The following is a 16681-nucleotide window of genomic DNA, read 5'->3' as shown; positions in this document are numbered from 1 at the left end:
AATGTGACAGGTGCAACACAAGTAACTTGAGTGAATGCACACATCTTCTCCATGGAACCAGGACTGCCCAAACTGCCCCTAAGTGTTTCCTACCTGCCGCTGCAGATGCTATTTTAACTACCAAATATACTCCGCAGTATGTTTCTTGTCTTTCCATTGTTCCGTTTCACAGTACTTCTCCACTGACAGACCTCGGATTACATGCAGTATGTATTCTTTTTCTTTTTTGTATTTTTTTTTTCCTGTTTATGAAAGTCTTAATAAATATTACAAGTAACTATTAGCTATCAATTTAATAATCTCCCTAGTTCAAGTTCCCAAGCAGCTCAGCAGTGGTCTTATTGAGTAGAGCGTTAGAGACACGATGGTCATTCACCTGACGTCTTCTAATCAGGCTTCTCGACACCGCTGCCATAAACTCACGCATGGTTTATTAAGCTATTTTTTATATATATATATATTTTTTTTTTTTTAAGTTGCCACAGTTACAGTAATTAAAAATCTTGAGTCATTGAACATAAGTGGCTTACTCCAAATGACAAAATGAAACACACTTAATTGAATCACTCAGTCTATGGTAATATAATTAAGCTACAAAAAAAAAAAAAAAAAAAAAAACAGGAGTCACTAGAAACCTGACCTTGAGTTGCTCGACAGGAAAGTTTAGCTGTATTGTATTGGTGTTAATGTTTTATGTTATGGTTGTTTTTTTTTGTCTTTCTGTAAAGCTCTTTGTGACAGTTCAGGCTGTTTGAAAGCGCAATATAAATAAACTTGAGTTGAGTTGAGTTGAGTAAAATTCGAAACATCGTCGCGGAACCTCCATTGAATGAGTTTCCATTGACGCTGGCAAATATCTTGCGTCTAATAACGTCACAAATATGAAGAGCAGTAATGCAGCACGTCAGAATTTTCCTCTATTTCCAGATTTTGTTCTGCGTTAATTCAGACCTCGTCATTTTTTTCCCAATGGAAGCGCAGGTCGACGTGATTACGCAATATAATCGATCCACTTGCAAAAAGCTGCTTGTGGTCCGGACCAAACAAGCGGACTAAAGGACTTTTCTGGTATGAATACACAAAGTGTCCCTGCTTTCACTGCGGATCAAAATGGCAACTGCGACCATCATGGTCTATCACAATACAAATAAAAAAAACAAAAAAAAACAAAAACACAAATACTCACTTCTGTCTTGAGTCTAGACTCCGCCTACTCTTTCCCATAATTTTAATTTGTGAATCATCTACTGTGAATTCTGCACATCACCTCCGTTCTTCAAAATCGGGGCCAGCACACTTTACCGCCATTCCTCAGGCAACTTTTCACTCTTTAGAAATCTATTGAACACGCCGGTCAAAAATTACACAGCCACCTTTCCTATAGTTGAGTTTAGTTGAGAAGCTTCCCTCAAAGGAATATCATCCGGATCAAATGCTTTTCCATTTTTGTATCCACTTTAGAGTCCTTCTAACCTAGGGATAGGCCGGTTTTACGTTTTTCTCTTCTCCAACACACCTGATTTATATGATCAGCTCCTTAGGTAAAGATTCCTTCTCTCTCGTTTCCCTAATTCATCAACTATTCAAAGTATTCCTTCCATCTATCCTGCACACTATTGGGACCAGTTAACACATTTCCACCACTACCTTTAACTCATTTACTCCCAATAACATATAAATACGTTTTTTTTTTTTTAAATGTTCTAAGTGTCCCAAAGACGGATTTATACGTTTTTTTTTTTTTTTTTTTTGTTTTTTTTTAATGCTAGAGCATACAGAAGGCTTTGATGCACAATATTCTGTAGGCCTTGCAAAATCAGTCAAAATCCAGTAAAACAGCCGGGAGCGAACGGGATTGCTTCTGTGAAAATGGCGGCGAGTGAATGAGTTAATCACGCTTACCTGCTGCACAACCTTATCTCTCTAACTGGACAAACTGTAAAAATATCTGATTTAGAGTTCACAAATGTGCTTAAATCATTTAGAAATCATAACAAGACATAGCACTTTAACAATAATAACATTCTCTCCATTCCTTCATTGTTTGAAGCAGTTACAGAAGAAAAAGTAGATTTTCAAAGTCTCCTTTCACCAGTGGATAAGAGATGTGATGATCACAGCATGCGCAACGTCAATTACGCCCGCTGCAAGCTACAGTAAGTTGGAAAATAAACAAGCAACTGTAGCGTTGGTTGGTGAGTAATATACCCACATACAGAAAGAACGCTTCGATTCTCCAGTCCCAATTAGATTCGCTTCACTTTTAAAATGCCGACTCCTTGACACATCTCCTCCTGGCCCCATTTTGATGATGCTCCTCATCCTCATCCTCATCCTCATCCTCATCTCCTCCAGGCATCCATCCATGCAACCGTACCATCACCAACATTCCCACTGACCAACATGGGGATGTTGCAAAAATGTTGCCCACTTAGGCACAAAAAACAAGTGCCTCAACATTACTATCTATAGAAACAAAGATAATACAAACTTGTGCTGCCATCAAGCACAAAATTCTCTTTTCAATGAATGTCATGGCCAAAAAAAAAAAAAAAAAAAAAAAAAAAGATACTTGACTCCTCATTTACCCATTTTGAGATAGAAGAAGTTAATATTTTGACTATAATTAATTTGATAATTTCATGCACAATTAATACCTTTAAAAGGTATTGCTGTCGACTGAAAATGACATCACATATGCTTTGGTAACGACCAATCATGGCTCAGTTTGCGAACGTCACTTGACCAAACCCAGAAAAAAAAAAAAAAATGAGCAGGTGAGCCGTGATTGGTTACTTGAGTTCGGAGCAACTGTGATGTCTAACACACAGTTTGTAGCAAATTAATGAGTTTGGTGTCTAATTTTTTATTTATTTTTTTGGTGGGGTCAATGTTGCTTTCAGTTTTTTTTTTTTTTTTTTTTTTTTTTTTTTTCCCAGCAAGCTGCAGTATAGACCCACAAAATACACCCACTCAGTGCACTTGGTAAAATAAAAAAAAATTAAAAAAAAACTGCAAAAACATTGCAGATTTGGCTGTTTGAAAAAAAAAAAAAAGGCTAAATACAATAATGAAAGTAAAAATGAAAGTTATATTTCTCAACCTACCTGTTGCATGAGTGAGGCCCCACACCTCCTGGCCATAAACATCAGTTTTGTTCCAGACCAGCCTGTGCACCAGACCAGGCCCAGCAGGGTACCAGCGTTGGTACAACCTTCCCTGGACTGAAGCTCGAACATGCACTTTGGACAGACCGCCCAGAGGGGAGATGGGCGAGGACGCGGATGGAGGTGTGAGGAGGATGCGCAGCAAGGAGAGATAACCTGCAGCTCGCGTGCTCAAATAGTTCAGCTTCATGAAGGCTCCTGGGATGGCAACTTCTTCCTGCACTGCCTGCAGACAAACAGACACAAAATACACTTTTATTTTATTTTATTTTTTTCGTGAAAAATAGGTTTGATCACTGTGTTGTATGCAAATTTGTGTGAATTGAAAGGGCATCGCCAATCAGCTTCTGTTGAGATTCCTCATTGCTGCAAAATCTCAGCTGGGATTCTATCATTGTTTCTTAAATGACATGTTTTAAGGTTTCAGTTGAAACAGATTAGATATGCTTATCTATGGGTTTTTTTAAATTTTATTTAATGTGAATTGTGCTTAGCCACCAGACCTAAGTTCCAATTTTCACTTTCTCGTTAAAGGTTTTGATTGATGAATTGACCTGCAAAGAAACTCCAAGCTCATTTATTGTGAGAATGTCGAACAGCATGCCGAGGCGTGAATTCAAATCTAGGTTGGAATTAGGGGTGTGAATTGCCTAGTACCTGACGATTCGATTCGTATCACGATTCACAGGTCACAATTCGATTCGATACCGATTAATCCCGATACGAATTTATAAGTCGATTGTTGAGATTTTTTTTCATTCAAATTTAGAAAATACTAATCAGTAAGCTTGTAGAGTGTAAGATTTATAGGAAAATGTATTATTTATTTATCTGAAATTTCAGTCTTATAGAGGTTGTAATTTGTTTCATGTTTGAACAGCATTGAAATAAAATATTAAGGCTTAATGTTCCGTTCATATAACATTCTTGCTTAAGGTGTGAATCCTAAAAAAAAAAGAAGAAAAAAAAAAAAAAGCGATTTTGCCGATTATTGAATCGATTCGAGAATCACGCGATGTAGTATCGCGATATATCGCCGAATCGATTTTTTTTTAACACCCCTAGTTGGAATAGTTTTTTTTTTTTTTTTTTTTTCAAACTTCAATTTCTGATATAGTCATTGTCCAATAATTGCACATCCATTTTATTAAATGCCATTTGGCATTATGTTTTCTACTATACTAATCCATCTTTTCAGGTGTATGACACTTAATTACTAAAACAAATACAATGTCACAGACACTTCCATATCCACAGTAGTAAAGTGGTTAAAATAAAGCAAATTCCTGGCGTGTGGAAGGTTAGATCCCCAATTGGAACCACATTTTTTAAAATTCAATTTCTGAAATAGTCATTGTCCAATAATTTAACACCCATTTTATAAATATCATTTGACAAGTTTTTTTTTCGATATGAATCCATATTTTCAGCTTTGTATTACACTCTATTAGTCAATACAATTACATACAATGTCAAAGATACTTGCATATTCACAATAGTGCGGAGGTTAAAGCACATAAATGGCATGTGAAAGGTTCTGGGTTCAATTCCCGCTTGAAGCGAGTGAGTGAATGCAGTTCAACTTTTCTTTTTTTATTATTTATCATCCACACTACAATTCATAAATTGTAATTTTCACATAATTTATCTTTCAATGTACTTCATAAGCATTCCGCATGCATTCAAATGTAAGCATTCGGCTATTAGCATTCAGTGTTGAGCATTTCCACACAATTTCTGCCAAAATTGCACTTTGTCTAGTTGCTGATTGTTGCTTCATCATAACCTTGACCCGGCTAACTTTATTATTAATGCACAAGTGACACACCAACAGTCCTTAACTCATTCACTCCCAACCATTTTTATGTTTTCCTGGATTTTGACCGATTTTGCAAAATATTATGTTCTATTGCTATAAAAATATGGAACCAACCAAAAGAGAGATTAGAGTCTCTTCTTTAAAAAAAAAAAGTATATTCCTATCTGTTTCCGCTGTGCAGCAATTAGCAATAGAACATAGCTAAGTTTCATCATTATTCACAATTCTGCTTAGAACTGTGGGGAAATCAGCCTGTTTTAACATGGCCTGGTTGATACTCTGCTGCCACTCAACCATTTTCTGCAGTAGAGAGACTGCATCAAAGCCTTCTCTATGCTCTGGCATAAAAAAAAAAACAACAACAAAAAACACACACACCAAAAAACGTATAAATACGTCTTTGGGACACTTAAAACATTTAAAATATGACGCATTTATACGTTTTTGGGAGCTAATGAGTTAAGTAGGCCTACCTGAAGCTCTGGTACAGCAGGACCCTTCTCTGCACATGCCCCTGTATATCTAGGTAGTGGGTACGGCAGGACCAGAGGATAAGGACTCAAAACAGTCCTTATGTCACATTTTGGAGGCTGCACTTCTTCCCTGGACATGACGACCTGATCCAGAACCAGGAAATTGTTGTTTGGGGTCCAGACGGTCCGTGTTTGTGGCAGGAAAGGCGGGCGGTGGAACATAAGAGTCACTGACATCGCACCCAAAGTCACCAGGTCATAACTAAAGTGTCGGAAAAGTGAATAAAAAAAAAAAAAAAGATTAGTAGAGGAAAAGGAAACACGTCTTTTGCGTGTGTGTGTCCATGTTTGCACCTTCCATCCTGTCGGCTGATGGTGTATCCATACTCGGGGTGCTGAGGGAAGGTGATGTTGACGCCGACCAAAGAAGAGCCATCTTGCAATGCGACATTGCCTCGAATCACAGCAACACGACTGCCGTGACCAAGACAGAAAGCGGTTGGAGAAAATCATACAAGGACACAAAAGAGGATACGTTGATAGCTTTGCAATGACAATGATTGTTTGCGATGTGCTTGCCAAATGACCTTGTGCTTTAGCAAAACAAATTGCGCAATTCTCAGTAAGTTTGACAAAAACTCGTCATTGTTATTCAAAATATTCAAAATATTGAATATTTGGAATGTATGCCGCAAATTGCGCCCCCACCCTGTCCTGGGGTAACGAACAGCCCATTTTAGAAACCCTCTGATATTTTCAGTGTCATTACTACCGATTAGGGGTGTTAAAAAAAATCGATTCGGCGATATATCGCGATACTACATCACGCGATTCTCGAATCGATTCAATAAAAAAAAAAAAACGATTTTTTTTTTTAAAGAGCTCAGAATTGTTCATTCGGTAGTCTTACCGATTCAACGTCTTATCATCATTGCCTTTTCTTTTTTTCTTTTTTTTTTGTGTGTGTGTGTGTGAATCGATTTTTAAACTTCCATTTTTAATGGAAAAATACTCAACAAAACGTCTGACTTCGGGTTAGGATTCACACCTTGAGCATGGAAGAATGTTATATGAACGGAACATTAAGCCTTAATATTTTATTTTAATGCTGTTCAAACATGAAACAGATTACAACCTCTATGAGACTGAAATTTCAGATAAATAAATAATACATTTTCATATAAATCTTACACTCTACAAGCTTACTGATTAGTATTTTCTAAATTTGAATGAAAAAAAATCGCAACAATCGACTTATAAATTCGTATCGGGATTAATCGGTATCGAATCGAATCGTGACCTGTGAATCGTGATACGAATCGAATCGTCAGGTACTAGGCAATTCACACCCCTACTACCGATGTTTTGTCTTTCTTTAATGGAGGCTCCAGACTCAATCTCACGTCTTCAGAGCTGGGAGGCGGACATGCTAACCAGACATTCACTGGTAATAATGCCTCTTTAAAAAATCTGTACTGGCCAGACCTCATCACATACATGAAATCAACCGATGACAATTTAAGACCAGTATACTGAGATATTCACTTAATTATCTTCTGTGCTTGTATTTTAACAATGGATAATCCAAGGACACAGTCATCCCAAACGAATAAGGGAAGGACTTTGCATGCACATGGTGACCCCCCGACTCTCAAAAGAGTAAACAAGCACATACCTGGTATCAAAGGGCACGTCTCCAGGGAGAGTGTGCGTGGCTGCCTTGCCAAGGAGAAAGTGTATGCGGTGGTAGAAACTGTGAGTGTGCGTATTCATGGGCGAGGGGGGTGCAGTTGGGGCCAACGGGCTCCGTTGCAACAGGGCCATGGGGTCGGCCGAGCCGCGGCACAGGGGGTCGGAGCCGCAGCTTAGCTGCTCGCAACAGTCCGGATCCACGCAGTCGATCAGACCATCTGATATAGACGGAGACAAGGTCAAGAGATCACATTAAAAAAAAAAATACTGTTTAATAGGGGTGTTAAAAAAAATCGATTCGGCGATATATCGCGATACTACATCGCGCGATTCTCGAATCGATTCAATAATCGGCAGAATCGATTTTTTTTTTTTTTTTTTTTTTTTTTTTTTTTTTTTTAGGATTCACACCTTGAGCATGGAAGAATGTTATATGAACGGCACATTAAGCCTTAATATTTTTATTTTAATGCTGTTCAAACATGAAACAGATTACAACCTCTATAAGACTGAAATTTCAGATAAATAAATAATACATTTTCATATAAATCTTACACTCTACAAGCTTACTGATTAGTATTTTCTAAATATGAATGAAAAAAAATCGCAACAATCGACTTATCAATTCGTATCGGGATTAATCGGTATCGAATCGTGACCATTCGTATCGGGATTAATCGGTATCGAATCGAATCGTGACCTGTGAATCGTGATACGAATCGAATCGTCAGGTACTAGGCAATTCACACCCCTACTGTTTAACAAGAATTTTTAAGACCAGCACTTACATTTGTATATTGTATGACTATACAGTGGTACCTCTACGGACGAACATCTCTTCGTACAAAATTTTCGAATTACGAAACGCCTCGACGAGAAAATATTACCTCTTGTTACGAAAATACATTTCCAGATACGAAAGGTAAAAATACATTACCGAACACAACATACTTTCAGCTATGGCTATTACCTACCATAGGTATCTATGAACCTAGATACTAGATCGGTGTCTATACAGCGTCCTCATCATTCATCCCGCGGCCCATGAGGTGTTCCGATAGTTTTTCGTAAATGTATGAGCTAACGGCCGACGAATTTGCGCAAAAATTCAAACAATTGGTGATTGATGAAGGCACAGTAAGTTTTTAATTGCGACGAGATGGGGATTTTTTGGGGGGGGGGAAAGATGCCTCGCCATACCGGAAGTTTCCATGAAGTTTCGGAAATTTGTTTAAAAGAATCGCCCAGAAAAAGTGTTCACCAGTCGGGCGTTTGCTCACTAAGATGATGTTTGCCTTGGACATTTCCGAAGGATTGGAAAAAAAAAATAAAAAAAAAAAAAAAGCAACAAAAAAAAGCAAACATCCTTGGAACAGTTTTTTACAAAACACCAGGCAAAAAAAAAAAAAAACACTTCTGAGAGAGAACATGAACAAAAGAGGGCAAAAAAGGATGAGGACAGCAGCTTAAAAAGGTAAATGAGCATCATTTTTATTCTTTACTCTATTCTTTGTTTTTTACATTACGCACAACTCTCATTTATTGTGCAATCATCTAATTGTAACATGTATTTCTTACATGTTTTGATGCATTTTTATGCTTTATAAAACATTTACGTCTGAATTTTTGGGAGGCTTGGAACGGATTAGGGCATTTACATGGAAAATGCGTCTCTACTTACAAAATGTTCTACTTTCTAACTTTCTTCCAGAATCAATAAATTTCGTAAGTAGAGGTACCACTGTATTATTTTGGTGTTTTCTCAATAGAGGTTCAAGCTGGTTAAAGCTATGAGAACACGTTTGCATTCAGCTTTCAAGAGGCATTTACTGTATAGTTGACGATATTAGCAGGAAAGAGGATGCCATGAAACCTCTGCCAAAAAACAAAAAAAAAAAACTCCTGCACCTCCAGCCAATGAGGAGCTCAACAAAGGAGATGTAATCTGAGACAATGGACGTGCATCACCATTATCACAAAGATAAATCAAATTAGATTCTTTCATCAGGCCCCTTTTATATTGCTATAAATCAGGCATTTGTCGGCACAATTATTTGAATGCGAGCCATAAAAGTCCAGTGTAAACAATGAGGCTGCTGATAGAAGCCAAAGGCAGCAGGTAACAGGAGCCAGGCTGGCATTTGTGCTTCCTATTTCAGGCGTGTTTCTCAAAAGGCAGGAAGCGGCGCTGACATTTAAATGCATCTGACCACAGAGCAGAGAGCTAAAGGCCAACAATATTCTATTATAACCTCCTCCTGCAGAGGTGGCCGAGTACAATAATTCATTTCCATACCATTCAACGCTCCGCCTTGAAAGAACACAATTAATTGAATTTGCTACATCGTTGCCATTAAAAGGACAATGTTTGTAATTACTATGCAGAGTTGGCAATTGAAAAACACAAAGGAGCAAAGTATAGATTATAGTGCAATGCATATGGCAGGGTAAATGTTTGAGTATGTGTGTTGGCTGCGCTCTGTATGCAATATTTGTTTTCTCCCCTGTCCTCACTTCTGGCCAATCCAGGCAGAGTAATTGAAGAGTTCGTCTTTAATCACTGATTACTTGCATTTTTCTGTTCCTGTATAACTTCAGACGCAAAATAATTGCTTCGAAAGACAGACATGTAAGCATTAGCAGCAAGAGCTGCGATATTATGTGCTATTTGAAAAGCCAGCGAGTGAAGTGGCTCGAGTGAAAGACTGGTAGCCTGAATGAGCTCCGTGACACAGTGTGATACCCACATACGGTATATTGCACGAGTTCCTTTCATTTTTAATGGCTTTCTTGCAAGGCAGCACCTTGTTAATGTTTTTTACTGTTTGCCTGCAATGTCAAAAGGACCTTGTCCATTTGGAGAGAGTAAAGAAATTAGATTACATGAGACACAAAGTTCTTTAATTGCTAGCAAGTTGACAGACATTGCATATATATATATATATATATATATATATATATATATATATATATATATATATATATATATATATATATTAGGGGTGTTAAAAAAAATCGATTCGGCGATATATCGCGATACTACATCGCGCGATTCTCGAATCGATTCAATAATCGGCAGAATCGATTTTTTTTTTTTTTTTTTTTTTTAAGGATTCACACCTTGAGCATGGAAGAATGTTATATGAACGGCACATTAAGCCTTAATATTTTTATTTTAATGCTGTTCAAACATGAAACAGATTACAACCTCTATAAGACTGAAATTTCAGATAAATAAATAATACATTTTCATATAAATCTTACACTCTACAAGCTTACTGATTAGTATTTTCTAAATATGAATGAAAAAAAATCGCAACAATCGACTTATAAATTCGTATCGGGATTAATCGGTATCGAATCGTGACCATTCGTATCGGGATTAATCGGTATCGAATCGAATCGTGACCTGTGAATCGTGATACGAATCGAATCGTCAGGTACTAGGCAATTCACACCCCTAATATATATATATATATATATATATATATATATATATATATATATATATATATATATATATATATATGAAAAAAAGTGGTATTTAACATCCATAATATGAAACTGTGCTGCTGTAATTTACTACTGTAGTTCATGGCATCGAAGTCAAGAAACATAAACACGGAGGGCCAAATTCACTATTTTTATTGTATTCATCATTTGCACGTGATGCATTAAAACTCCATTATGCTGATCTCTACGTACACCCACATCAATCTCTGAAAATATCAAAATGATCGCACCAATATTGTTGTATTTTACATTAACTCATTTACTCCCAATAACGTATAAATGTTTTTTTTAATGTTCTAAGTGTCCCAAAGACGTATTTATACGTTTTTTTTTGTTTTTTTTAATGCTCGAGCATACAGAAGGCTTTGATGCAGCCTCTCAACTGCAAAGAACGGTTGCAGAAATGGTAGTTATTACACAAACGGCCAGCAGGTGGCAACAGAGCAAAGGAGATCAACCAGGGCCATGTAGAAAAAAAGCTCAATTACTTACAATTTTAAATAGATTTGCGAAAACTGATGAAACTTAGCTCTCTTCTAATGCCAATTGCTGCAAAACAGAAACAGATAGAAACATACTTTTTTTCCATGATGAAAGAAGAGACTTTAATCTTTCTTTTGATAGGTTCCATGCTAGCTATAGAACACAATATTCTGTGGGCCTTGCAAAATCAGTCAAAATCCAGTAAAACAGCCGGGAGCGAACGGGACTGATTCTGTGAAAACGGCTGGGAGTGAATGAGTTAAAGTTCTTGATCCAAGGTCACATTCGGATAATGTCATCTTTCTTGCGTCTGCCGTGGTTTTCTTCCAGCATCGCCTTGTGTGTTAAATCAGGTGCAAACTGCACTCAGCTGTCAAACTTTGTGGGTGTGTTTGCGCTGATACAGTATATAAGTCGAGCAATATCCTTTAGGAGGGAGAAAACTGCGGGTGCAAATGAAGACGCAGTTTTTAGCGCTATCAGTGGATGCAGTGTATTCTTAGTTGACTTTTTTTTAAAAACATGACCATCAAAATTATTCTAAAGCCATCCAATAAATTCATTACAAACCACTTTCATTGGTATATTTTAAGTGACTTGTGTGAAATTTCTTTATACGTATCTTTATAACGTCGATAAAAAATAAAATGTGTAAGTGTTTTTGTTGTTGTTGTTTTTGTTGTTTTTTATCTATAGCTATCTGGGCTGGTTGCAGAGAGGATATAAGTGTTTTTAAATGTATTTATATATTTTATCCCAGCAGGTGTTATGCATATCAGATATTTAGCTGTGAGAAGACGAAAAATGTAAATGCACACCCACACACAAACACTTAAGCAATGACCAATAGGACTCCACAGGCCTCCCAGCAGGACTGGGAACAACGGAGAGAGGAAGTGAAGGAACTGACAATGAAGCGGATTCTTTTTGGCTATTGAATCAAAGGAAAGGAGTGCAAAGGAGGAAAGAAATAAAAAGAGGTAACAAAAGACAGAATAGAGATGGAAAATGATAGATGGTGATAGAATGTCACCTCCGTCGTTGTCTGTTCCATCACTGCAGTCAGTTTCCATGACAACACTGCATCCGGGCCCACTCCATCCCGCCTGGCAGACGCAGCGCCAGCCACTCTGCTCCAGGGTACAGCGGCCGTGCCCGCTGCACAACCCTGGGCAGCCATCTGAAGATGACACGCGCGCACACGCAGTCATTGGAATGTGTTCAGAATTTGGAATGCATGTCATGAATATAAAAAATAATAATAATTCAAAACTACCTTTCACAACGACGTCCAAATCATGAGCAACTGCGGAGGAAAGATGTGACAATGACACCTTTTTTTTTTTTTTTGCCATCCAAATATCACAAGGAATAATTAAACTCTCCCACGCGCGCTCACCAATGTTGCAGTGTTCTCCCTCCCAGCCGGGTTGGCAGACGCAAGTCCCATCGTGGCACTGGCCGTGTTCTTCGCAGCGAGGATGGCACGCTCGCTGGTCGCACGACGCGCCGAGCCAACCCTCCTCGCACTGGCACTGGCCCTCCGAGCAAACACCGTGACTGCCACACGGCACCGGGCACAGCTCTGCCAGCGAGGTGGGTGGGGGGTTGGTAGGGGGGGGGGGGGGGGGGGGGGGGTGAGACAAGCGTGTTAGTGTGAGAGGAGAAAAGAACGGGCCAAGCAGATGGAGCAAATTAAGAATTGAAAGAAAAAGTGAGAGTTGCATTGAATATGGAGGGAAAACGAGGCAGAAGCTTCACTTAATGCAGTGCTTCTCAATTATTTTCTGTCATGCCCCCTCCTAGTAAGAAGAAAACATCTCGCCCTCCCACCCCCACGCGACTATAAATAGTATCATTTGCCTATAAAATTGTTCTAAGCACACCTTTGCATCACACTGTATCCGTATTAACGTATAAGAGAATTTTAAAAAAAAAGAAAGAAATATGGACCAACTTACAACAAAGAATCCCATCATACTAACTATGTCAAGCAAAAAAAAGAAAATGGTCGGACGTACTGCATATTTGCAATAGAAATTAAATTAAAAAATGTATAACAGAACGCATGGTGTTCCACAGGGTTCAATTCAGGGCCCTTTGCTGTTTTCATTGTATCTGTTGCCCCTGGGTTGCATCTTTACTCATTTGCTCCCAACAACCTATAAATATGTTCTATTTTAAATGTATGTAGTGTCCCAAAGACGTATTTATATGTTTTTTCTATTATTTTTAATGCTAGAGCATTTAGAAGGCTTTGATGCAGCCTCTCAACTGCAAAGAACAGTTGCAGAAATGGTAGTTATTACACAAACGGCCGGCAGGTGGCAGCAGAGCAAAGGAGATCAACCGGGGCCATGATAAAAACAAGCTGTTTCCCCACAATTATAAGAAGATTTGTGAAAACTGATGAAACTTAGCTCTCTTCTAATGCTAATTGCTGCCAAACGGAAACAGATAGAAACATACTTTTTTTTTTCCTGATGAAAGAAGAGACTCTAATCTTTCTTTTGGTAGGTTCCATGTTTTTATAGCAATATAACACAATATTGTGTGTGCCCTGCAAAAGCAGTCAAAATCCAGTAAAACAGCCGGGAGCGAAGGGGGTTGCTTTAGTCAAAATGGCTGCTGGGAGTGATTGAGTTAAGAAAACAGGAGTGGTTGTTGTAAAGTGCTCTAAAAAATAGTTGAGTTGAGTGGCGGGAGTCAGCGTCCCAACTGCGTGATTTGAAATGTCGAATTGAGTGAATCTACTCTAGCACAACTAGCTATCTTACAAAACTTAAGGATCTAATGTAAAGGCTACTCTCCCCGTTCATTTTGTTCACCATAAAACCTTATACCTATGGATTGAATTTGAAAAAAAAATAAATAAAAAAATCCTATTTTATTTTTCAATAAAGAAGGGTTCGATGAATGCGCATAGGAAACTGGCGGGGTTCAGTACCTCCAACAAGGTTAAGAACGACTAGAAGAGCGAATAGAGCCATAACAAACAAATGACTTGTATTTGCTCTGCATTTTGAAAAAGCCAGGGGCCTGAAATTAAGCTCTTTGGCGGACATGTTAAAACCTTTTTCTTCCTCTCCTCTGTTGGATTTCCTGTATCCAATTTCCCAACAATCATTTTTATTCCTTACCTCTTCTTGCTTGCCTATTTTCTATTTTACGTTTCCACACTCTACAGAGGGGGGGAAAAAAAAAACGTCATCTGTGAGAGTAAGTGCTAGAGGCTCACAAAGACTACTTACCTAGCCGCACTGAGAAGTTATTTCAATTTAAATATACGCTGCACGGAGAGGGTGGGAAAAGTGAATTAAAGGTGGAGAGTTTTCAGCTCTCCATTAGAGTTACATTTAGCTATGCTTGGGCACGAATGTAGAATTTGTTGGGTTCTTTTTCATAACGACATCACAGAGAGTGGATTCTCGCTCGTATCATAGATAGATATTCTGATTTTCAGCCATGGTCCGTCATGATGACAGCATACGCTATATCACAGTAATAAGGCGTCCGCTCTCTTCGGGGCAAGTGCTAATGCCAATTGCCCGTAAATCATCTTGGCCAAGACCGGCATTAACTTTATGTGGTGGAAAGCCTTAAAACGGACATTTTGCCATCTGTCAAAGGACACTGTAACGAGGAGAGGACAAAGATGAGGTGTGCGCCACACGTTATAATTTCAATACACCGCGATTGTGTTTGTCTTTTATTTCCAGATGGATGTTAAGCAGAACATTGAAGGCATTCCACTTTGAAGGAATTCTCAAACTTTATTGTGGGGAAAAAAAATAAATAAATCATGAAAGTATTTATTTGGCAAGATTAAATGCCAAGTTGTGCTTCGCTCCAATTTGCATTCTTGGTGCACCCTTGATTGAAAAATAGCTTCTTTTGTTGTTTTTTTTTTTTTTTCCGCCGTCTCTTTCCATCCATGTTCTTCCATCATCTTAAGTGGCTGAAAGAAATTTGTTTGTGTGCTTGCACATTTAGCGCGCTAGCCACTGTAAAGTGGTCGCGGGTTGCACCGCCTCTGTCATAAAAAGTGACCACATGATCCAATCGAGCAGCATCGAATCATTTACATTTACAAAGATAATAATCATTTTGAAACGGGGCAATGAGTTTCTTGTCAATCAATCACCATGTCTGTTACAGAAAAAAAAAAAAGATTGAATTAATCCCATTTGCTGGATCACAGTAACCTGACAAGCCACACCCACTTTTTTTTTTTTTTAACCCTACTGCCATATTACAAATAAATTGGTTTATATACTGTAGCATTTTTCTAAATATGCAAAAGCACAAATAAAAAATTATTTGTACAATTTTTAGGACTAAACACAATTTCTCTTCATAACATTATGTGGCCCTTGCGTCCTTCTGATTTTCTGTATGTGGCCCTCAAATGAAAACGTTTGGACACCCCTGCCATAGTACATTATACGTCACATTATTGGTGGGAAAAAAAAAAAATTACAATTATTTGTCATATGGCATATCATAAATAGCTCCAAATGAAACAGCACTGTGTTTTGCACTGTACTTTTCATCTCAACGTATCATAAAATGGCTGCAAATTCTGACTCTGGCTCGAAATTGTATCTGGAAAGACCACCCATGCCACTTGACCAACGCTTGCGCAATCGCGTGTTTCTGTGCTGCCTGAAAATGGAATTGACGTTTTTTTTTTTTTTTACCGATGTAGCAGTCGGGTCCTGTCCAGTTGGGCTGGCAAGCGCAGGTGTCGGACTCGGGGAGGTAGGTGCCATGTCCCGAGCACTGCTCCTGACAGGCTGGCAACGGGTCATCACAGCTCACTCCCGCCCAGCCCGGAGAGCACACACACTCCCCGCGGACGCACACGCCATGTCCGCCACACTGGGGGTCTACGCAGTCCACTGCAGACAAAGAGAGGACAAAGTTTTTTTGGGGGGGGAGTCGTTAAGTGTCCGAGCGTGCCTGTCTAATTATAATCATCAGTTCAGTGAGTATGAAAGCAGTGTTCTTTGCATCCCATCCAGGAGTTAACCGCCCCAGCTACAATCCCTGTATCTGTTCCACAACATTACATTTCATAGGACACTTAAAAGCCGGGCTTTGATAAGGGGTGAAATGGCCCTGGTTGAAATCTGCATGTGCGGGCGGTCAGTGTTAGTGTGTGTAATTACGGCTCCGAGCGGGCCGAGCCAAAGCTCAGCGCAAACGCCTCGGCGCCGCTCAGCTCGGCTCTGTCGTTCCAAGGGCAAACGCGTGATTCACTCTCCGCGGGCGATGCGTTACAGTACCGGGGGATGCGTTGGAACATTGTGCTGAGAGGTTACGATTAACTCATTTGCTCCCAATAACGTGAAAATATGTTTGTTTTTTTTTGTTTTTTTTTGTTTTTTTAAGTGTCCCAAAGACATATTTATGCGTTTTTTTGTTTTGTTTTGTTTTTTTCCCATGCTAGAGCATACAGAAGGCTTTGATGCAGCCTCTCAACTGCAAAGTACGTTTGCAGAAATGGTAGTTATTACACAAACGGCCAGCAG

The 16681-nt window shown here is 38.7% G+C and overlaps 1 protein-coding gene across 2 annotated transcripts in view; it reads right to left on the bottom strand.

Annotated features, from left to right (window-relative positions):
* Positions 1-16681, bottom strand: part of tenm1 (teneurin transmembrane protein 1) — a 232428-nt gene that overhangs the window by 93529 nt on the left and 122218 nt on the right. For both annotated transcript variants that reach the window (XM_077531385.1, XM_077531386.1), the window contains exons 11-18: positions 15848-16048; positions 12547-12732; positions 12424-12453; positions 12181-12327; positions 7135-7369; positions 5814-5933; positions 5460-5721; positions 3108-3393 (exon numbers count right to left, since the gene is read on the bottom strand). In XM_077531385.1, the coding sequence (XP_077387511.1) occupies positions 3108-3393; positions 5460-5721; positions 5814-5933; positions 7135-7369; positions 12181-12327; positions 12424-12453; positions 12547-12732; positions 15848-16048 (1467 nt within the window). The remainder of the gene's footprint in view (positions 1-3107; positions 3394-5459; positions 5722-5813; positions 5934-7134; positions 7370-12180; positions 12328-12423; positions 12454-12546; positions 12733-15847; positions 16049-16681) is intronic.

This window comes from Festucalex cinctus, chromosome 9, assembly GCF_051991245.1.
Source record: "Festucalex cinctus isolate MCC-2025b chromosome 9, RoL_Fcin_1.0, whole genome shotgun sequence".
Lineage (NCBI taxonomy): Eukaryota > Metazoa > Chordata > Actinopteri > Syngnathiformes > Syngnathidae > Festucalex > Festucalex cinctus.
The sequence above is the reverse complement of the archived record's forward strand: the minus strand, read 5'-3'. Positions and strand labels throughout refer to the sequence as shown.